General features: G+C 58.5%; 1 protein-coding gene across 1 annotated transcript; it reads right to left on the reverse strand.

Moving 5' to 3' along the window:
* Positions 1-21,875, reverse strand: KCNH6 (potassium voltage-gated channel subfamily H member 6). The gene is given in 13 exon segments (XM_037810164.1): positions 1-1,433; positions 1,708-1,894; positions 2,320-2,482; positions 3,092-3,176; positions 4,643-4,836; positions 7,849-8,101; positions 8,212-8,411; positions 9,340-9,739; positions 10,960-11,385; positions 14,531-14,736; positions 14,822-14,983; positions 20,645-20,875; positions 21,726-21,875. Coding segments are annotated over 13 exon segments (2,868 nt in total). The 5' UTR covers positions 21,802-21,875; the 3' UTR covers positions 1-1,148.
* Between the last annotated feature and the right edge of the window lie 471 nt (positions 21,876-22,346).

Genomic DNA, 22,346 nt, shown 5'->3' on the forward strand with positions numbered 1-22,346 from the left:
TTGGGCAAGATTCTTTTTACTTTAAAAAAATCTTTCTTTTTTTTTTTTTAACCAAATTAGAATATATACATAGAAGGGCACATATGTTCACAATATGAACACACACTACGTAACCAGCACCCAGATCAGGACACAGAACACCACCAGCCCCCCGGATGTCCCCCTCATACTTGGATAAGTTCCTTGGTCTCTCTCTGCTTTTGATTCCACATGTCTAAAATGGAGATAATAATACCAACCCCATAGGGTTGTTGTGAAGACTAGATGAACAATCTGCGAAGTGGTCAGCACGGTGCCCAGCACAGGGTCAGGGCTATGTGTGTGTAGCTGTTGTCATGATTCCCGATGGCCACCAAGCCAGTGCCTGACTACTTCCCTTCACCCCAGTCTGGCTAAGAGCCCCATGCTCTGGGGGCTCCTGGGCCCAGTGGAGCCACCTTCAGGTTTTCAACAGTGGATGTGGAGGGTGAGCTGCCAGCTCCATGTGAGAAGGTCTGGGAGAAGTCCACAGCTATTGGGGTCTTACAGAGACAGGGACCTGATGACCCTTAAGTAAGTTACACACCTGGCCCAACATGAAATGTGCAGACTTGTATTTGCTGCTTACTTTGTGACACTCCACTACCTACAAGGGGCCCAAGGTCATCACAGATCTGTCAGGGGCAGACTGGCTGAGAGCTGGAGCTCTGCGCCCTGGCATGTCCACCAAAGAGGAGGCCTTCAACTCCAGCCAAGTCAAAGGCTCTCAGCAGGAGGTGTGACAGACAACCATGGGTGCTGTGTCCTGGATGATGAGACAGGGGCTGCGTCTGAGCCAAGAGGTGATCCCATCTAGCCCAGAGCAAGGCTCTCACATAGAAGGCAGAAACTTCCCTTTACCTCACTGACACCTTGGTCCTTTAAGCTACCTCCATGCCAGAGGCAGCCCCTCTTCCTCTAGGTGTGCTGTTTAAATGGAGCCCTGGGGGAGGCTGGGAGTCTCTTTACCCACGCCACCCAGGTCACTCGGGTTAGCAGTTTGAAGCTACTCTAGGAGAATGGTGTCCACAGGCCCATTTTTGGGGCTGTCTGCCTCCCCTAGGAGCCTTGACTCTCACCTCACCCACCTTCAATCCCCTGACTGTCTTTTATCTTGGGATTCAGGGGCTCTAACTTCCTGCAAATCCAGGATCTGAGCCATACCTCTGGAACTCCAGCTGCTTGGAGACAGAGCCAAGGAATTCAGGGACAGAAGGGAAGTGAGAACCACAGATGGGCCCCTGAACCCCCGGGGGACATGTAGGTTAGGCCAGAGGCGACAGAAGCCCCTCGGGTGTCTCCTGTTTCGAGGATGGTGTCAGAGCTTTGCTTGTTGCCACCAGCAGTTGATGCATCGCAGAGGAGGAATTCCTGCTCTTCAGCCTTCATTTGTCCAAGTCACCACAGCTCGAGGTCTAGAAGGGGCAAGAAATAGGGAGGGGCGCAGGTTGGAGGACCCCCCCCCCCCCCCGCCAAGACTGCAGGTGCATCCACCCTGACTTCAGGGACTGTGCTCGCTCCTCCTATACTTTGGGCACTTGTCACCCTTACCCCAGCTGTGGGGTCACCATCTGGGCTTTGCCACTGCCCAGTCCACACCACTCTGTCATGACTCAAACCAAACAGCACAGCAGAAGCCACAGTTGCTCACGGGCCACGGAGGCCCTAGGTATCCTCTCACCTGCTCACCTGTGCAGAGGGCAGGCTGTCCTGGGGCAGCCTGGGCCCAGGACTCTGAGCTCCCGAGGCCACAGGAAACAACGGCAGGTCACTGGAGGCAGGGGTTCCCAGGATAGAGTGGGTGCGGCCCTGGGGCAGGGGCTGCTGAAGGAGCTGTAGGATGCACCTGATGTCTGAGGTCATCTGGAACTCGAGCCTGCCAGGCAGAACCCCACAGTCAGGATCAGGGTTGGTGAGAGCAGTTCAGGTCCTGAGGACAGATCTCAGTTTCGTGGCCTGCATGCTGTGCCAGCTGGGTAGAATGGCAGCCAAAGCCCTTTCCCCACTAGGATCCAAAGCCCCTGCCCCAAAACCCCTAAGCAACTCCCTGACTCCCATCACAGTGAGCAGGCACCACACATACACCCTTCAGTCTTCATAACAATATACCTCTGGCATTGTGCTTTATGACATAGGGGATGGGGAGCTAAACAGCCCTGTAGCTAAACAGGGCTGGAACTGTTGTCAGTCTGGCACCCAGTGAGGTCCCTGAGCCACCAGGAGGGGGCACCCATGCCCAGCCCGTCCCTGGGCCCACCCTCTGCAGCCACCCCCTGCCCTGGCCTGCAAGGCCCTCCTCACCTGTTCAGCTGGGCCTGCAGCTGCTCCAGCCTGGAGCCTAGCTCCTGAGACCAGCTGTCTGGACCTCCCTCAGGGATTGGGGGACTGTGACTTGGGGGCACTTGCTGCAGCAACTCAGGCCAGAGGCCAGAGGCCTCTGAAGTGCTCAGGGCAGAGGCTGCACCTGTAGGAGGGAAAGGGAAGCCCAAGCTCCTGTCCAGCTCCTGACTCAGGGCTGTCCCTTCTCAGGCAGAGCCGTGCCCCTCCCCCAGCCACCATGGGAACACGGGGTCGGGGTAATGGCTCGACTTACCTGGGTACCTCAGAGCATGGGGCCCAGCCCCATGGAGGGCTGGCTTCTGAGACCCAGGAGGCTATGGCTCTGGGCGGGGAGCTAGGGCCCCGGCCTGGGGAGACTGGCTGGGTGGGCTTCCAGCTCTGGTCTCACTGTGCAGGCAGCTGCAGCACAGAGGGTCTCCTGGTGCCTTAGTGTAGAGCCCCAGGGAGCTGACCTGTATGCATCCCTGGGAGCAGCACCCAACACCCAGACAGCCTTCACTGCAAGCACCATAGGGTCCAGCCACTGGGTGCTCAGGGCACCTGATGGCTCTCAGCGGCTGGTCCTTACTGGATGTGTAGGTAAGGTGAGGAGGCTCCCTTGACCCCAGAGAGGGAGCCCCTCTCCACTCTCCCAAGGGGAGGCAGGATGGAAAGGACCTGAGAAGGGACAGGAGGCTGGGCAGGGGCTCTGGGCCGGGGCTGGGCAGTCACTGGCTGGGGCTGCTTTGCCCACCTGGATGGATGTTGCTGAGGAAGGAGCCTTGGTGGTCTTGGCTGCCTGGAGCCTGTTGGGGTGATGGCTGGAGACCCCCGTCTACCTTGTGGGGAACAAGAGCATCAAGTAACAGGGACCACAGTTGGGGATGAGAATGCTTTGTTCTCCCCTCCCCCTCCCCATGGTCCTTCTAACAACTAGGTGAAAAGGGGGTGAGGGGTGGCTGGGCACCCCAGGGAGCTCTGGGCAGCGTCTTCCAGATTGTCTCCTGCGTGGGTGGGCAGGCAGTGAGCAGAGGCTTGGAGACACTGACCTTGCACTGGCCATCCACGTGCAGGCCCCCACAGACGTCTTGGGAGACGCTGCCACAAACCATGAGATTTGGGGGTGGAAGGCGGAGGGGCTGTTTTTCCAGTCCCCCTTTCCTGGATGCCCTAGGGCTCCCTCCCTGAGCCAGGGGGGAGCTTCCTCTGAGAGGCTGGGTGTGGAACCCCCAGTCCACCCCTTTGCAGTGCCTCTGACAGCCCACCCTCCTGCCAGTGTGAAACTCGGGGCTGAAGATGCCCCAGGCCATGGAAACCACGTTCCTCTCACCATAGGGTCCAGCCACTGGGTGCTCAGGGCACCTGATGGCTCTCAGCGGCTGGTCCTTACTGGATGTGCAGGTAAGGTGGGGAGGGGAGAGACTGAGGGTGGCAGAGAACAGCAGAGGGGGCAGGGTCGGGATAACTGTCCACTGCAAGAAAACCCACCTCGGCACCAACCCCAGAAGCTGGGTGTGGAGCTGGGCCGGCATTGCCACGCCTCCTGGGGGGTGGAGGGGAGGTGGGATGGGGAGTGCCACAGCCCCCCCCTCCCGGTCCTTCCCACTGGCTGATTCCAGTCCCTCCTTCACGAAGCCCCTCCTGGCAACCGCAGCCCCAGAGCACACCCAGAGTCTGCCCTGGCTTCCCCAACTCCTTGGCAGCCCTGAGTTCTGCAGAAATTTGGTCTCTCCTGCACATCCTCGTGACTTATCTGGTTATTTAACTCTTGTGTGGCTCTTTATTTTTCATGAGATGTTATAATCTCTTTCACAGACTGATAAGCTTGAGAGGAGTCAGTTTTATGACTTCCTTACACCCCTGTGCCTGGTGCTGGGAGCCCCCCCAGAGAAGAGACACCCTCCTTTTCACCTTGGCACGGTGTGGTAGAAAGAGCCTGGGCTTTGGAGTTTAGACAAACTTGAGGTCACATTTTGGCTCTTCCATTTACTAGCTGTGTGACTTTGACCGATTTATTTATCCTCTCTGACCCTCAGTTTCCCTCACAGTTAAATGAGAACAATAACACCATTTGCAAGGTGAGGACTAAATAAGATCAAGTAGAAGTTCTTAGCCCAGAGCTGAGTGAAGAGCTGGTGCTCAATGTGGCCACCATCATAATTCCTTGGCATGGTGCTGGCCGTGGTAGGCACAGAAGGATGCAGGACGGGGTTGAAAGACAGGGTGGGTCCCCTCAGGCCCTCAGGCCAAGCCCTCCCCAGCTGCCTGGGCATCACCCATGATTCCCATCCCAGGTCGCACTCACATCCCGCAGGTTGAAGGTGACCTCCAGCTTACTCCAGAAGCTGTCTGCGAAGGTGGGGTACGTGGCCAGCACCTCCAGCAGCTCTGTCCGCTGGATCTTGTGCAGGTCACAGTAGGTCAGTGCCCGCACATCTGCACTGGACTTGCCCGGCCGGGCATGGAGGCTAACGGGCTCCCCAAAGATGTCGTTCTTCCCTGCCAGCAGACGGGGTGGGCGTCCCTCTAGGGTCTGGCTCCAAGCTCTCTCCTGAGAAGCCTCCCTGAGGGCCCCGTGACCATGACCTCTTTGCACCTACCTCAGGGATCCTGCCAGGCTGGGGCCTGGTGCTTGGGATCCAGCTCTGGGGACAAGGCTGGATGCACTGGCTGGAAGGTGGGAGTGCCCTTCCCCTGTCCTCTGGGCTCCACAGAGATGGATTCAGACCCAAGCTCACCCCCCCACTGCTGACATGTGGGTCCTCTCGCTGTCTCCAGGCCCCTCAAGACCTCCCTCCATCAGTACCCCCCCTCCTCTGTCCATGCTCTTTTAGCACTGCCCCCACCACACCCAGGGGACAGTGGGCAGGAAGGGGCAGTAAAGGCTCCCTGCTCAACACCACCTCACTCCTCTCCCCACCCCAGACTGCTCAACTGTGGAGCAGCATGCAGGGAGCCCTGGGCCAGGAGCACCCAGCTCCCACAGGGGCAGAGGGCAGGGAGCTGAGGCTACTGTTTCTGTCTAGTCCCCCTCCCCACTGTGGGGCTAGGTGATGGGCATGGCCTCAGCAGGGGCTACCTGGGGAAGTCACTTCCCCTTTCTGGACCCTGTGTCCTCATCTCTAAAATGGGTATAACCATATCTGCCATGCCTACCCCACTGGGCTGTTCAGAAGAGCAGATGGGGTGATGCTTGAGAAAGTGCCTTCCATAGCCAGAGGCACCAGGCTAGGTCAGTGCAATGCCCTGGGAAGGACGGAGGTCACAGGACAGACATGGGGTGGGAACTTAGGGTATGTGGTGGGAGAATTGGCCCTACTGGTGCCAGGCACCAAGCTGGGCCCAGGGGGTAAGCATGAATAGGATGCTGTCCCGCGCAAAGGAGCCCCCAAACCCCTGAAAGAAAGGCACATAAGCAACCGACTAGTTTACAGTGAGCTCTACAGCGACTTGGAACAGGGGAGAATCCAGAGCTATGGGGACACGGAGAAGGAGGGGCTCATTCTGCCAGGGGTGGCTGGGGTCAGGAAACACTGTGAGGGCTGACAGAGAAAATGGAAAGAGGATGTGCAGAGAGAAGTGAGGAGCACGGGGCCCCGGGAAAGGCATTCAAGGCTCTAGGATCTGTGCAGAGTCAGTGATGCCTGGTCAGGGCTGTGGGTGGAGAGCCCAGGGCCGGGGGTGCTAAGGACCATGATGGCTTTGACTTTCCCTTGCCACAGGGCAGTCTAGGCCAAGGGGGTGCCTGGTTTGCACAAGCAGAGGGGTGAGACAGAGGCCAGGTCATGTCCTCCAAGAGAACAGGACCAAGGGTCCGAGGCCATCAGAACTGGACGGGCCCTCAAGCATCATCTGGCCCTAACCTCTTGTTTACAGAGAGGGGACTGAGGTCTAGAGAGGGAAGGGGCTGGCTAGGATCACATGTGAAACCCAGAAGCTTGATATCTGGGCAGCATTATAAAGTGATGGGTTTCCAGTTGATGAAAGATTATGATCTAATGTCCATTTCCACCGAGAACAAAATGTGAGGATTTCGTGTCTATAGCTGAAACTTAAATTGGACTGGCTTCTTAATTATTAACAGTAATAATTATCCTTCCCACTGCAGTAGGGTGGGAGTCAGGGAAAGTCTCAGAGAGGAGCCCGTGCTGGAGCCCATCCTCGAAGGATGCCCCAGGTCTGCCAGGCAGAGGAGTGGGGAGGGATGCTTCAAGCCCAGTGCACAGCACGTGCCATGGCACAGAGGTGTGGATGGAGCATGAGAACAGCTTGGGGAGGACCATGCCCACCAGCACAGGGGTTTATACCCACAGGTTGTGGGGAACCTTCAGAGGATTTGGAGCAGAAGAAGAATGCACACAGACATGAACTTCAGGTCACTGGCAGAAGGTGGAAGATGGAGCTCATGGGACAGACCAGAGGCAGGGACACAGAGGCAGGGGTGCAGGGTGGAGGGGAACAGACAGGGCTTTGTGGCTGCCTAGATGGTGGGGGGTGGGGCAGTACAGGAGAGAGAGAAGGACCCCCTCTTGGTGAACTCCCAGGTCTCTGGCCTGTGGAAGGTTCACAGTGATGAGGACTCCAACTGGGCCGCTTTGGGGAGATGATGGGTTCAGGTTGAGATATGTTGAGTTTATTCTGCTCATGGAATATAAGGGTGGCCGCACCCAGGAAGGAAAGGAATATTCTCATCTGGCACAGGAGAGATTGGGGCTGGGACAGAGCTTGAGGGGTGGGAGTCCTTAAAGCACAGGTGGAGGCTGAGGCCATGGGAGTTAGCCCAGTGAGGGTTCAGGGTGAGAAGTGAGCAGAGCACAGGTGCTTGGTGAACACCGACTGCTGGCAGGCCTGAGGGAGAAGAGTTGACAGAGGATCCGGAGGGGGCCTGTCCAGAGGGGTTTGAGGAGAGCCAGGGGAGAGGAGACCAAGGAGGCAAGGCTGACATCAGGGTAGGGGACAGCAGCAGCGTCTACGGTCTCAGGGAAGGTAAGGAAGATGAGGACCAAGGATAGGACGCTGTGAGTTCAGAGAGGTGAAGTGACTTGGGCAAGGCCCCACAGCTGGTAAGTGGTAGAGGCTGCATGTGACCCAAGTCTGTCCGACCCCCTGCCCAGTGCTCAAATCCTTCCTCCAAAGTGTCCAGCTTTCTCTGCAGCTGACTGAATGAAACTGGGGCACCCAATGAGGGCATCTCCCTCCACCCAAGACAGGCCTGTCACCCTGGGGTCCCCAAGAGAGGAAGGAGGTAGGAGTCGGTTTGGGCTTTGAAATCAGGCTGGCAGCCCTGGGATCTCTGCTTGGCCCCTTACCTGCAACTGAGTGTCGACTTCCCTACCAAGAAAATGGGGCTTAGGGCAGAGGGTTGTTTTAAGAATTCAGTGAGCTAGATATAATAAAGCTCTCGGCACAGCGCTTGGCACACGGCAGCATCAGGAAGGGGGTGGCCCGCAGAAGGCATCCCCGGCGCCATCGACCCACCCACAACGACCTGGCCCACCCCACCCGACCCACCTAGGATGGCCACGACCACGTCGTCGCGCAGGATCTCGATGGAGCCGCGGGAGATGAAGTAGAGCGTAGAGAGCACGTCGCCGAGGTGCACCAGCGTGTCTCCAGGCGGCGCGTGCGTTGTCTTGAACTTGACGGCGAGCGCGCGCAGGCAGCCCTTGCTGGCGCCGCGGAAGGCCGGGCAGTGCTGCAGCAGCTCGCGGTGCAGGTGCAGGCAGATGTCGGCCTGCAGGCACTCGGGGAAGCCCTTCAGCACCTGCTAGGCGGGCGGGCAAGTCCGGCGGGGGGCGGCGGAGGGCGGCGGGGGGGAGCGGGGTGGGGAGGGCGCCGGGGGTGCCCGCCCCACCCCGGGCTGCCGGGGCTCACCGCGTTCATGTCGAAGCCGTTGGTATAGGACCAGGCGTGCTGGAAGTACTCCTCGAGGCGCTGCCGCAGCGGGCTGGGGATCTGGTGGAAGCGGATGAACTCCTTGACGCGCAGCATCTGCGCGTGGTAGCGCGCGGTGCCCGAGTACAGGCGCTGGATGATGGCGGAGACGTTGCCGAAGATGCTGGCATACATGAGGGCTGGGGGCGGCCGGACGGGGAGTGAGCTCCCCCGTGCGCTCCCCCGCACCCCGACCAGGGGCCCGCTCCCGGCCTCCCTCTCCTTCGGAGCTGGAGTGCCCCAGGACAGCTCCAAGGCACGCGGGGACAAAGGCCCTCCTCCCTCTGCCCATTGTTTCTTGGCACCTTTCTGGGCTCAGAGGCCAAACTCCTGAGAAGCAAGAACTAGGGCAATGACTTCTTTTAGTTCAGATGTGTTTTCTCCTTCAAGTTGTGAAAATATAATAAACGGGAAAACTCTTGTTTTCACCATTTTTTTCCCTCGTTTTTGTTCTTCTGGGCTTTCACATCTCTAAATACTCTGAACATGACAACTTAATCTACGTGTAAACTTCCACACTGCCTCGTATGTTCCTAAACCAGGCGTCTTGGGAAGCAGCCAGCGCAGTGCAGGAGCTGGGGACACACAGAGCTTGGAGCCAGCCCCCTGAGTCAGAACTGGGTAACCTCTGGCTAGCGAGGACCTTTGGTTTCGTGGTCTGTACTCTGTGGACTGTAATATGGCCTATATGAGGTTGTGAAAGGAATGAAATGTGGGCTTTGTAAAGTGCTTGGAAGATCCCCTGACAGGCTCGCACTCAGAAGAGTCCTATGCTTGGTTTAATGCTCTGCTGTCTCTGATTTAACTTTTAATAACTTGATAATATTTTTTTAACAAGGGGCCCTGCAAATCATATAGCAGTCCTGGTGCTTGGTGTATAACGAGGGCTGTGTGAGTGTTAAATTCCAGGCTCGGGGATGTCTGCACTGCACTAACTCACTGGGCTGCACTTAGGGTTAGCATCCCACCCATGCTGCTACTCCATGCTACCTCATAGTGCATCACAAAACCAAAAGTAAAACTCCTTGGCTAAGGCCTGGGGCACATGCGGCCCAAGGTGACACTCACAGCCAATGAGCATGACGCAGATCGAGAAGACCTTCTCGGAGTTGGTGTTGGGTGAGACGTTGCCGAAGCCCACGCTGGTGAGGCTACTGAAGGTGAAGTAGAGGGCCGTGACGTACTTGTCCCGGACTGAGGGTCCTGAGGCCGGGTCGCTGCCATTGTAGTGCTTGCCGAGCTGCGCGCCCAGGCTGTCCAGCCAGCCAATCTTGGGCTCGAGGTAGGGCCGCTCCACATTGCCGATGGCGTACCAGATGCAGGCCAGCCAGTGCGCGATGAGTGCAAAGGTGCACATGAGCAGGAAGAGCACGGCCGCCCCATACTCGGAGTAGCGGTCCAGCTTCCGTGCCACGCGCACCAGCCGCAGCAGCCGCGCAGTCTTCAGCAGCCCGATCAGGGTGGTGGTCTGGAGGGGTGGGGAGGGGGCCGCAGGGCTGGGGGTTGGCCTTTGAAAGGGCACGCTCAGGCCTGCATTTGTTCGCTCACTCACACGGTCTTGTGGTCATTCAACAAACACTCATGGAGGCTCTGCTCTGGGCCACACACTTGGCAGGGAAATCTTAAGGAGCTCTCCGCCTAAAGCCCAAAAAAGTGTTATGGTTGCTAGGACAGAAGTCCAGTGGGAGCACGGAGAAAGGGGAGGTCAAGGGCAGGTCAAGGGCAGGTCAGGGGAGGCTCCAGAGAGGAGGTGAACCAGGTGTGACATGGCACAGCGTAGGTGGGAAACCAGGCAGTTTGCTGTGGCCTGGAGCACAGAGTAGAAGACAGGGCAGGAGAGAAACGAGCCTGGGAAGGTGGGGAGGGACTGCTCCTGTGGGCCTTGGGGTGGGGGTGGCGGTGACAGGGTCAGATCAGTGATCTGAAATGCCCTGTGGCTGCCATGTGGAGGTGAGCAAGGCTGGTGCATGTAGGGCTGGGGCCGGAGAGGGTGCACTCATTGTCCAGGCAGGGGCAGTGTGGGTGGAGAGGACTTGGGGATGGATCAGCTCAGTGGGGGTGTGGGGACCCGGGAGCAGAGGAGTCCAGCTGGACGGATGCCCCTCCAGCCAGGCTGGGTGACTGGGGAAGGGGGCTGGAACACAAATGGCAGAGTTGATTTGAGAGGAAAGCTGCTCCTGAGGAGAGAGCAGGAGGACAAAGTGGGACTAGAGAATATGAGGAGAGCATGAAAACACACTCATGTGAGCTTCGGGAAGTGGGGTGGGCATTGTTGGGGGGCCCATGGGGTGTTGAGAGAGAGTCAGGCTGCACTGGGGGAGCAGCCTGTGGACTGCAGGGTTAGTGTGGTTTAGAAGTTAGCATTAGACACTGGTATGCAAGAGTGCCTGTGCCAGAACGGGCAGAACTCTGGAGCACAGAAGGGCCTGCTGGGAGCCCTTACCCCTCACCAGGGACTGACTGCTCCGTGAGAAGGGCAGAGGGATGGCCCCCAGGCCTGGGAGCACAGCCTTGGCTGGTTCTTCTCCAGGGCTAGGAGAGGACACATGTGGTGGCCTGAGGTTCCTCTCCCACCTCCACTTGCTTTGGCAAAGGTACACCAAGCAGGTACTCTCTGCACCCAGGGTGGCCTCGGGACTAGGGTGCAGGAGGCAGCTGTGGCAGCTGCCCTGGATGGGGTTGGCTCACCTCGTCAGAACCAGTGCGGAAGATGAGCAGGTCAAAGGGGATGGCAGCCACCATGTCAATGAGGAACCAGCCCTTGAAGTAGTGGACGGCAATGCGGCGGGGGTGGCTGACCACCTCGTCGTTGGCGTTGACATAGGTGGTGCGGAAGTTGATGACGATGTCCACGACGAACATGATGTCCACGATGAGGTCCACTACGGTGAGCGGGCTGCAGGTGTAGCCGCAGTCCCCCCGCCGCGCCTCGTCCTCGTCACTGAGCAGGAAGGCGGCTGAGTAGGGCGTGAAGACAGCCGTGTAGAGGACCAGCAGCAGGACGAGCCAGTCCCACACAGCCTTGAAGGGGCTGTAGTGCAGGATGGTCCCGCGGTGGACGCGTGGCGCCTGCAGCTGGTACTCCGGCAGCACGTCCGCGCCCAGGGACAGGACCTGGGGGTGGGGGCCACAGGGTGGTCACCACGGGTGGGAGAGGTCTGGGAGGGGTGAGAAGGTAGGGGTGAGGCCTGGGAAGGGGGCAGTGGGCAAGGGTGGGTGAGGTGGGTGGTGAAGGGCAGAAGGGATGAGGTAAAGAAGGGGTGAGGATATATGAGGGGACATAAGGAGACAGGTGTGTTGGGAGGAAAGACAGAGAAGGGAGGTGGGATACAGGACGAGGAGTCCAGCTCTGTCCCATAGCACCCCCAGGTTTGCAGCTCACAGGGTCCCTTAGAACAGGCAGGCCTGGTGAGGGGGGGGGGTACAGGGCTTGGGGAGGGGAGCAATGAGGGCACGTTCCAGGGAAGAACCCAGATTAAAGGGGTGGCTGTGTGCGCCAAGCCTCTCTGGTGGGCTTCAGAGGCCCCCTGTAGTGGGGGCTCCTGATGGGGACAGGTCACCCCAGAATAGCCTCCTCATTCCTAAGGCCTCAGCAATCTGGAGCTCAGAGAGCAACCTGGGGTTGACTCTGAGCCTTCCATGAAAAGAGTCGCATTTGGGGGTTTGTAGCATCTGGGACCTTGATGGGGGATCCTGGGCCCCCTCCCATCTGCTCCCCCCACCCTGCCTCAGAGACTAAGGCCCACACAGGATCCTCAGCACCCAGCCCGAAATGCCGACTATAATCCAATGTCCAGGTGTTGCCCAGCTGCCCCCAGCAGGAAACAGCCGGGATATCAGGAAAGGCGTGGATTTTGAAGCCAGACCTCTCGGCCTGAATCCCAGCTTTGACATTTGCAATATGTGTGACTTTGGACAGATTCTGTAACCTTTGTGTGCCTCAGTTCCCTCATCTGCAAAGTGGGGTAGCAAAGGATAACACACGTCATTGGGCTGCTGTGATTCAGTATGATGACACGCCCAGCTGGCACACGGCCTCTCCACATGCTGATAGCTCTTCCCACCCTCCTGCTTTCTCATCCTACAGCGGAAGCTGCCCAACAGGCAGGGATGGAGCCTGAGGGGTGTCCCACTGACCCCCACCCCACCCCGCACAACACTACCACTGAATGGAGCCCAGTGGACAGTCCTGGCTTAAGAAAATCTGCAGTGTAAGGTTCTGGCCTTGCAAACCAGATCAATTAGTGGACAGGCACAATAATTTGGGGTTCTGGGCCCACCCAAGGGTTGTTTTTAACCAGAGGGTCTCAATGTGACATCCAAGCCCCTGGGAGGGGCCACAGTGTCCCCACCCAACAGTGACCTCCTGCTCAGCCTTCAGGCCTCAGCTCACACTGGAAAGCCCTCCCTGACTCCAAACAGACTTGGTGCCTCTTTTCCAACTTTCTCCCTGCTCTCTGAAGACACCCCTGACCTTAGTGCCTGGGAATCAGTTTGCAGGCCCGACTCCACCGGACTCAAAGCTTGGGGAGCCTCAGCCCCCTCCCCCTGCCACTCACCCTATGCCCAGCACCTTGTCCACATCGAGGCTCACCAGGGGTGACCAAATGCACACTGAGACCTTGGGTGTGATCGAAGCAGCCAGCCTGGGTGCCATGACCACACCCCCGCATCCCAGGCTGCTCAAGATCATGCTGAGATGAAACAACAAAGCCTAAGACCCTGCCAGGCCCTTGCCTATCCTGTGTGGGAGTGGGAGGAAGGCAGCGGGGCTACAGGGGGCGGGGATTCTCCCAGCAGACCATCTGGTGAGAGCCAAGTATCCACTCCTCAGCTCTTCAGTGTTATGCCAGTGCCAGGGGAGCCATCTCCCCCACCATACCCCTTCTAAGCCAGTGGGAGGCCCCTTCCCTGGCAAAACCCACCCTTCTGGTGTCACCAGAGCTGCAGGGCCCTCAGGATTACAGGCCTTTGCTTGAGGTCACAGCCCTTGAGGTCCTTCAAGTTCTGGTCGAGGTCAATGTGGCTTCCCTGCTCCAGGCCCCTGCCGGCTCCTCTCCTGAGCTCTATCTGGCACCTCACCTGCCTTGGGGTCCCCAAGGGGGCTGGGGCAGGAGGAGGACAGGAGTGGGAAGCTGGACCCCCTGGCCCCAGGCAGGCTCATCAGTCTTCATCTGGGCAACTCTCTACACCCCCCTCCCCCCACCATCGCAGCTGCCAACAACAGCAGCACCAATCCCAGGGGCCCTGGGGTGAGCGTCTGGGTGGGCTCCCCAGGGTCAGGCCCCTGGGTCATCCTGCCCGACCTCCAAGGGCCCAGGCCTGCAGCCTGGGGTCAGAGGGAAGCTCAGTCTGAGGCTTGGTCATGGGTGGTCTCCTCCACACCTGGCCCAGCACTGACTGTGCTTGAGGTGAAAGAGGGAGGAAAAAGAGCTGCCCCCACATCCCAGGGGCCGCTGGGAACCCCTCCTGCTCTGCACGCCCTTGTTCAGCCTGGCCTAGGCCCTCAGTCAGTGGCTTAGAGCTTTGTCTTGCTGCTGGGGTTGGCACTGTGCGTGCCAAATGGGCCCTCAGAGACCGTTTAGTCCAACTCTCTCCTCAACAAGAGCCTGAGGCCCAGAAAGGGAGGGTCACTTGCCCAGTTAGTGCCAGGACTCAGGTCACCTGTGCCTCAGGCAGGGCTGTTTTTGTTTCCTTCAGGGCTAGTGCAGGCCCCATAAGAAGGGACGGTGGGGTCAGCCAAAACAGAAGACCCAGGGAGGTTTGCCTTGGGCCAGCCAAGGAGGGGCTGCAAGAGGAGGGGGCCATTCTGGACCCAGCTCTCAGGAGGCTGCTCAAAGAGTGTTAGACCTGCAGCCCTGCTGCCACCTGCCTCTGCCTGGAATGCAGAGGAGCCGGTGGAGGGGTGTCCGTCACCTCAAAGGCAAGAGTCCAGGACAGGGCTGGGGTGTCCACTATCCCTTCTCCCCATCCCCTTCCTGGCATGGCCCCGACATGCCCTTTCTCTGCAGCTCCTTCCCTGTGACTGGCAGAGGCTTGGTCAGGCCCCCCTGGTGGCCTGAGTGTTCCTCCCATCCCCAGCTCCTCCAGGCCTAGGAGGTGGCACTACTCACAGGCCCTGTGGCCCCCACCTTTTGGTCCCAAGAAGCAGGTACAAGCAGGACATGAGGCCTGGGGCTCAGACCAGACACTAGGGGGCTGGACAAGCAGGATCCCCCTCAAGGCCTGGCCCTGCCCGCCCTGCCCCACAGGCCCGCACCTGGGTGACCTTCTCGGTGACGTTCTGTGCCCGCTCCACCACCTTGTGGGGCGCGATGATCTCGATCTCGGCGGCAGAGCCAGAGCGGTGCTTCTCCAGGTTGAACTCCACAAAGTTGAGTGTGAACTGTGGGATCTGGCTGATGGTCCTGTACTTGACTCTGCCCGGGCCAGGCCCCTGTCCTCCTGGCCTCCTGTGAGCGCCCTCTGAAACCAGGGCCAGGGTCAGAGCAGCCAGAGCCAGGGGACCCCCCAACTCGGCTCTCCCACCACCACCTGCACCCCACCTCACCGGAGCCCAGGAAGCTCTGGGACAGCAGGCGCTGGGACAGGCTGCAGCTCCCACTCTTGGCCAGGAGCTGGGCCAGGTCCTCAAAGTTGAGGATGAACATGATCACGACCCCCTCCTCGTTCTTCACGGGCACCACGTCCACCAGGCAGCGGAAGCTGGAGGCTGCAAACACCAGTGGGGACGGGTGTCCCTGAAGGGGTCCCCTCCTGCAGTGACCCGGCCGGGGCAGCCAGGGAGGGGGCTGGGGTAGGGTCAAGTTAAGGGCAGCCACTGGGGTGAGGCCTGGGCAGTAACCCAGGCTCTTGGGCAGAGGGGGGTGAGAGGTGGGCTCTTGGGCAGAGGTGGCAGTGCAGCTGAGCTGCTCATTAGGAGATAACGTAGCATCAGGCCAAGTCCACACTCAGCCTGCGACTCAGGGCTTAACTTTGAGATTTGCTTCTGCTCTAATTAAAGCCGAGCAGATGGGGGGATTAAGGGGGAGATAAGTCAGGCATTCTACCCCCATGTGGGGCTCAGCTCCCACATTCCTATCCCACAAAGACATCCTGCTGGAAGGACTCACTGAGAACACCCTAAGTGCTGGGCACTGAGCCAGTTTGCACATTAGGCTTCAGGGGTTTCTTGGGGGGCAGGCAGAGACCCCGCTTCTGTGGATGTGAGCCTGGGGCTCTGAGGAACTCATTCGCTGGGCTGGGAGTGGACCTGGAGCCAAGGCTGGAGGGTGGCCCGGGGCTCTCCGCACAGCGTGGCTGGGAGAGGGGAAGGGGCTGGTCTGGGTGGAAGGTGGTGGGTAATGTCGAGGCTGCTGCTCTGGGCTGGGAGGAGCATGGCAGAGGTGCTGGGACACAGGGAGTGGGCAGGGCAGCCCTGAGGTCTGATGAGGGAGGAGGTCACAAGTGGGCAAGGCAGCAGGGTCCCTCGGCCTCTCCGCCTGATCTCCCCACCCTCCTGGGGGGCCACAGCCTTTGCTCCTTTCTCTCTGCCCCAGGGTTCCATGTGGGTAGAACAAAATTAACTAAAACTGCCACATACCCCCTGTGCCAGTTTGGATGTATTATGTCCTCCAAAGCGCCATTATCTTTGATGCAATCTTGTGTGGGCAGACATATTAGTGTTGATTAGATTGTGATTCTTTGAGTGTTTCCATGGAGATGCGACCTACCCAACTGCAGATGATGACTGATTGGATAATTTCCATGGAGGTGTGGCCCCGCTCATTCAGCATGGGCCTTGCTTAGTTTACTAGAGCCCTATATAAGCTCAGATAGAAGGAGTGACCTTGCTATGGCCACGAGGGACACTTGGAAGAACACACAGAGAGCTGAGAGCAACCGAGAGTGACATTTTTGAGGCGCTGCAGCCTAGAGAGGAATGTCCTGGGAGAACACTGTTTTGAAACGTAATCCAGGAGCAAGCGGATGCCAGCCACGTGCCTTCCAAGCTAACAGAGGTTTTCCAGACACCATTGGCCATCCTCCAGTGAAGGTACCCGATTGTTGTTGCCTTACCTTGGACACTTTATGGTCTTAAGACTGCAAATTTGTAACCAAAGAAACCCCCTTCATAAAAGCCAATCCATTTCTGGTATTTTGCATAATGGCAGCATTAGCAAACCGGAACACCAGCCCCCAAAGCCCAGCTTGTGAGCCCCCAGACCCTTGACCAGGGCCAGGTGGGCAGGTGCCCCATGAGCCCCTTCTCCGTGGTTCCAGGATCTACACCCCCTGCTCCAGTGATTGGCAGGGTTAGGCCCAAAGAGGGCAGGGGCCTCAGGTGAGCAAGCAATTCAGAAGGCCGGGCTGCGCTCCCTGAGGGCAGGTTTGCAGCTGTCTATTTGACAGCTTCCCAGTGTTTGTCGATTGCTTGAAAGAACCTGCGCAAAAATGTGAGCAGAAGGCAGACGGCAGGCAGGAGGCAGGACTATTGCTACTTTGGGAACCACTAGACCCACTCTCCTCAGACCTCCACTTAGTGTTCGTTTCCCCCTGCCCCCCTCAGCCTTCGGTGTTGGGATGCCACTGAGCTGTCCCCATCCTCCCTCTCACTTTCCTCACTGGGAGCACGAAACTCCTGGATCAGATTCCCGGACTCCCGGGCACCAGGCTGCCATCTGCCAGATGCTGTGCTGGGCCCCGGGGGAGACATCCACACCAAGGAGAGGCCGCCTGCCAGCTCAATCGCATCCTGGGCTCGCAGTGCTGCAGGACGTGCCTCCCAGGCCAAAGCCGGAGCTCCGGGGGGCTCTGCCCTCATTCTCGCCAGCCTGGGGCCTGGCGTAGTGTGAGCAGAGGGACCTAACCAGGAAGCCTTCTCCACCAGCGGCCTGAGATGCTGCCCTCAAGGCCAGACTATATCCCCAACCCTACTGGCACTGCAGAGCTCGGTCCTGGCAGGGCAGGGCTGGGGCAGGGCAGGAGTGCCAGGCTCTCCAGTCTTCAAGGAGCTGGAGCCACACCTGATTCTATTGTTGGAAAACCGAGGTTGGGAGTGGATCAAAGGCCAGCCCGTCACAGGGGCTGGCGCAGGGCAGGGCTGTGCAGTACCCAGACCCCACCCTACACCTGCTGCCTGCCGGGTGGGCAGAGATGGGAGGCCATGAGAACTTGGAAGAGTGTTCAGCACATTCTTACCCTCCTTCCTGGGCTATCCAGGCTTAGCCATGGCTCCAAGCCCATGAGTAACTGCCTCGGTGGCCGTGAGTGGGCGAGTGTGTCATCATCAGTAATGTGCAGAAGTGACTGTGTTCTTTTGCCTTGTCTCTGTCCCTGGAAGTGGAGCCATAGTCTCTGCCTCTTTCTCCCTTCCAGGGGCTCCTCCCAGCATCCCACCTCTCTGAGCAAAGGCAGCAGGTATGCCTTCCCCTGGGACACCTCACTTCTCTCTGTGCTTCTCTCTCTCTCAATTGGGATTCTTCCTTTGTTTTTTCATTGCTCACATCACCTATCCCTTCCCCAGGTCTCATTCCCACCCCCACGAAGTCTCCCTGTTGTCTTTCACCCCCATCTCTTTACGCAACCCCACCCAGCATTGTGTTGAGCCAGAAAGGAGTTGGTGCTGTAAAACGCTGCCCCTAAGAGTGTGGCTGCTCTCCCAGCTTGGTCCTCTGTTATTCATGGCAGAGCCGGCAGAACACACTGCGGGAGGGTGGGGCAGGCAGTGGCCCTAGACCTCAGCCTTTGCCCTGTCCTCTGCATTTGGAGCTGAGGACTATCTCTTCCTCCTGTCTGGCTTAGGGATTGGGGGTGTGTGTCTCTGATTTGAGTTCATCAGAGAAGACCTGGCAAATGCAGGTAGCGCTGGTCCACTCTGACAGGTGCCAAGTGGGGGTGGGGGTAAAGATGGGGGGATCTGGGTGTTTGCCCTCCCTCCCTCCCTCCAGATTCACATTGGTTTTAGCCCTGTACCCATCTCCATCTCCTTATGTCTGTTAGAGTTCCACTTTTCCAATCAAAGGTAAGTAGGCAGAAGGTCAGTTTTTCAGGGGTCTCTGAGCCTTGTCTTGTGGGGTCATTTTTGCCAAGTGTCCTGGCTTCTTGGAGCTCGACTTTACGCATCTGTACAATGTGGAGAAATATGGACACAGACCCTCTGCTGTGACTAGAAGAACTGTCAGTGGATTACCCATTTAGATGAACAGATGATTATTAAAAAAACAGCTATATAGGACCCTTTCCCATCTCCCTGGAGTCGGAGGTGGGGAGAGGAGGTATTGACTTGTGGGAAGAAATCACCATTGGGATACTCCCAAGTAGGACTGTAGAATGTGTAAACATGATAAAAAACGATCATGTGGTCAGAGTGGACTGTAAGGTCAATACAAGTTATCTGAACACCACATCCTTCCTTCAGGGTACGCAGGCCAGGCATGGGCTAATTTCAGGCCAGGTCCAGCTGGTCAAAGGCTTGGACACCAGGGCAGAGATGGGCCTTGGGGCAGGTTAAGGGTAGGTGGTAGACTGAGACCTGTGGGGCAATAGATATGTGGGTAGTTTCCCATTTTCACCCAGGGCCAGCCCCCAAGATTGGTTCCCTAAGTTCCCTTCTGATAGCTGGGGGACCCCAACAGGATTCTGAAGTCTTGAGTCCTACTTTCAGGGGTCCAAGGCCCAGTCTTCATCTCTGCCCCCTGCCCAGGAACATGCAGGGTGCTGATGGGACCCTAAGAGCCTCAATCTGACATCCCTCACAGTCTAGGATCAGCCCTCACCCCTCTGGGGCCCAGATAGAGCTCTGGTGTCAAGGAGAGTGGCAGAGAGGACCTGTTGTCCCTCCCCACTTTCTGCTGTCCCATCCTGTTCCCCTGGGACCCTTCTCACTCCCCTGACTATCACCTCCTCTCTGCCATGATGTGAGGAAGTGAGGTCACAGCTTTTAAAAATATTCTGACTTCATTAACCCTGTAGTGCTCCAAGCTAAGCCCCTAATCACTGCTCCTGCCTGATGCACTCCCCACCTACTACTCCCTTGGGTGGCAGCCCCAAGGGACAGCCAGGACCTGCCCAAGAAGCATCCTAGGAGCCTGTAAACCCACACACCTGCATGCATGTACACACATGCTCACATTCACACAACTGCTGCATACACATAACATGCCCCTGGAACCCAGGCTGTCAACACCCTCGACTCCTAGTCCAAAGGCATCTGCCCTTAATCTGTACTCAGTTGCACCGAGGCCTGTTGTTGGGAGGGGGGAAGGGCTCTTCTGGAGGTTTTCTTCCCCAAAAGTCCCATCTGCTGGCACAGAGGCAGTTGGAGTTCCTTTTTCCTCTTTTGGGCTTACTCAGAACAGATATATCCCATGGAAGAATCCAGAGACTTGGGTTCCAGCTCCAGCTTGGACTCTAGCAGTAGAATCTTGGACAAGCCCCTACTTTTCCTCGGGTTTCCATTGCCTCATCCATGAAATGAAGGGATTTATCTAAGCTGGTGGTTCCTAAACTTGGCAGAACATGAGAACTGCTAGGAAGATTTTTTCCAAATACACCTGCTTAGGCCCATATCATCACCCTCTGAGACAGCCTCTCAGGAGAAGGTGTGCTTTGGAAAACACAGCCCAGGTAATTCTGCTTCAGAACCAGGTGTGGGGGCCATTGACCCAGTCGGAAGAGACTTTCACGCTCTGATCCTAGTTCCTGCCCATCTCCTCTCCGCCCTGGTCAAGTGGGGATCGTGAGGTCCTGGGGGGCAGGGGGGTGGTGGATCTCAAAGGGCTGCTGGAGCTCTTGGTCCCCGGCCTCTGCTCTTTCTCAGCCCTGTTGCTTCTGTTCTGCTTGCAGTGAGCTCGGGCTGGCAGTAACACCCCAAACTATCTGGATGAGCCTCCAGGTGGGGGCAACTCTAGACTCTATCTCCCCAAGGAGGCTCACCCAGGCCCTTGCCTCTCCCAGCCAGCAGCTCCCACCCCCTGCTTGGCCACAGAAGCCCTGAGGGGTGACTCCTCCCCTAATCCCCAGAGCAGACAGAGATGAGGGAAGGTTAATTTCCATCCCAGCTGCCTGACAGCTGGGGCTGACAGTGACAGAGTGGACAGCCAGGAGACCGGGGACATGGAGGGAGGGATGGTAGAGTGAGAGGCTCTGCCCCACGCCAGTGCCAGTTGGTGGCTCAGTCTGGTCCCCCACCCCCAGAAAGGACCTTAGAAAGCATGGCATCCAATGCCCATCGCTTCACCCTGCAGATGAGGAAACTGAGGCCCAGGGAGGGAGCGGGATGGATATGTCCAGCCCTTTTGGTCTCTGGGTCAGTGCCCTCCCCCAAGGCTGTCCTGGCTAGACAAGAGCAGAGCCAAGCCTGCCCTGCAGACCTCTGCTCAGAAGCGCTCACCATCCTTGCGGTAGTAGAGGATGTCCACCTTGCACTCCTCAGCCCCCAGCAGGGCCTGTGCCAGACGGGACACGGCACTGCGCGGGGTGTTGGGGCCTGTGAGGAAGTCGCAGGTGCAGGGCCGCTGCATCACCTCCACGCGGGAGTAACCGAAGAGTTCGCAGAAGCCGTCATTGCAGTAAATGATGGCGCAGTTCTCCATCTGAGCATTGGCGATCAGGAACTTACGACCTAGGGTGCGGGGTGCGGGGTGGAGGGTGGGGGTGGGAAGACCCCAGCAAACAGGGTTGGGGGACAGAGAAGGAAAGATCATAGGATCTCGGCGGCAGTGAGCAAGAAGCTGAATGGGAATCAGGGAAGTGACCAGAATGGGGGGAGGAGGAGGTCAGTTCTGGGGATGGTGGGAAGACCAAGGTGGCCAGAGTCTTGGGGAAAGTTCACAGGACTCCTGGGGGTAATAAAGGGAGAGCAGGTGAGTGACCAGAAATGATCCGCAGGGCAGGGGAAGGAAAGGGGGTCAGGCCTAGGGATTATGGGAAGACCAGGGCATTCAGGGTCAGAGATGGAGAAAGAGAAAGGTTCAAGGCCTCCCGGGGGCATTGAAAGGGAGTTTGGAGGAGGGAGCAGGGAACTGACCAGATGGGGGTCAGGCCTGGGGAGAGCTCCTGTGAAGACCAGGATGGCCAGAGGAGAGGGAGGGGGTAAAGGCAAAAAAGGAGGGAATCAAGGAAAGGGCTGAAAGCAGCCGACAGACACGGTCCAGAGTGGGAAGCAGAGCAGTGACCAGAGGGGGACGTCAGGGCTTGGGCAGGGCTTGGGGGCCCGGAAGGCAGCTCAGTGGGAAGCGGGAAGGGGAGAGGGACAGTGCTCCAGGGTGGGGTAAAGAGACTACGTTTGAGCTGAGTGGGGTCCGCTGGAGGAGAAGGTGTTCCAGGACATCAAAGCGAAGGATTTTTGCATCCAGTATCTATCGCCCCACCCCCTGCTCTATTCGAAGTTAGTAAACGGGTACGGCCCCTCCTGCCACGGCCCCTCCTGCCGCGGTCCCGGAACGTCCTCCCAAAGCAACGTACGCACTCACTCTGGCCCTCGAATTTGCGGATGATGGTGTCCAGATAAGTGTTTTGGGGCGCGACGTGGCCCCTGCGGACTGGCATCCTTCGGCCGCGGCCCCTGTCTGGAGCCACCAGCACCCGGGCTCTCGGCGTCTCCGCCTGTCTTCGGGCTCAGCGCGTCCGGCTCGGGGTGGGCGCCGCCCCCGGGGAGGACCGTCGGGCTCCGCGCCCCGCCCGCGCGCCTGCGTCTGTCCTCCCCTGCCCTCCCCTGCCCTTCCCGGCCCCGCAGCCCTCCCCGGCCCCGCAGCCCTCAGCGCCTCCTCCCCTGCGCCCGCCCGGGAGCTGTCCGCGTCGCGGTGCTGAAAGAGGCCGCGCGGCGGCGACGGGGCGGGGTCCGGGCCATGGGGGCAACTTCTGGACCTGATGGGGCAGGGGCGGGGCCCTGACTCTTAGGTGGCAGGGGTCCTAGGCCTTGAATGGGGCAGGGCCTTTTTTGAGGATCTTCTGCTCTTGTTCCAAAGGCCGATGGCTTCAGCCCCTCTCTGGTCCCTTCCTAGTACTGAAGAGCAGTCGGGACATTGCAGAACTGAGTCTCCGAGGCACGGCAGAGGGCGGGCAGAAGGGGTTGTTGAGCGACTCAGGTCTTT

The sequence above is a fragment of the Choloepus didactylus genome, chromosome 18 (assembly GCF_015220235.1).
Source record: "Choloepus didactylus isolate mChoDid1 chromosome 18, mChoDid1.pri, whole genome shotgun sequence".
Lineage (NCBI taxonomy): Eukaryota > Metazoa > Chordata > Mammalia > Pilosa > Megalonychidae > Choloepus > Choloepus didactylus.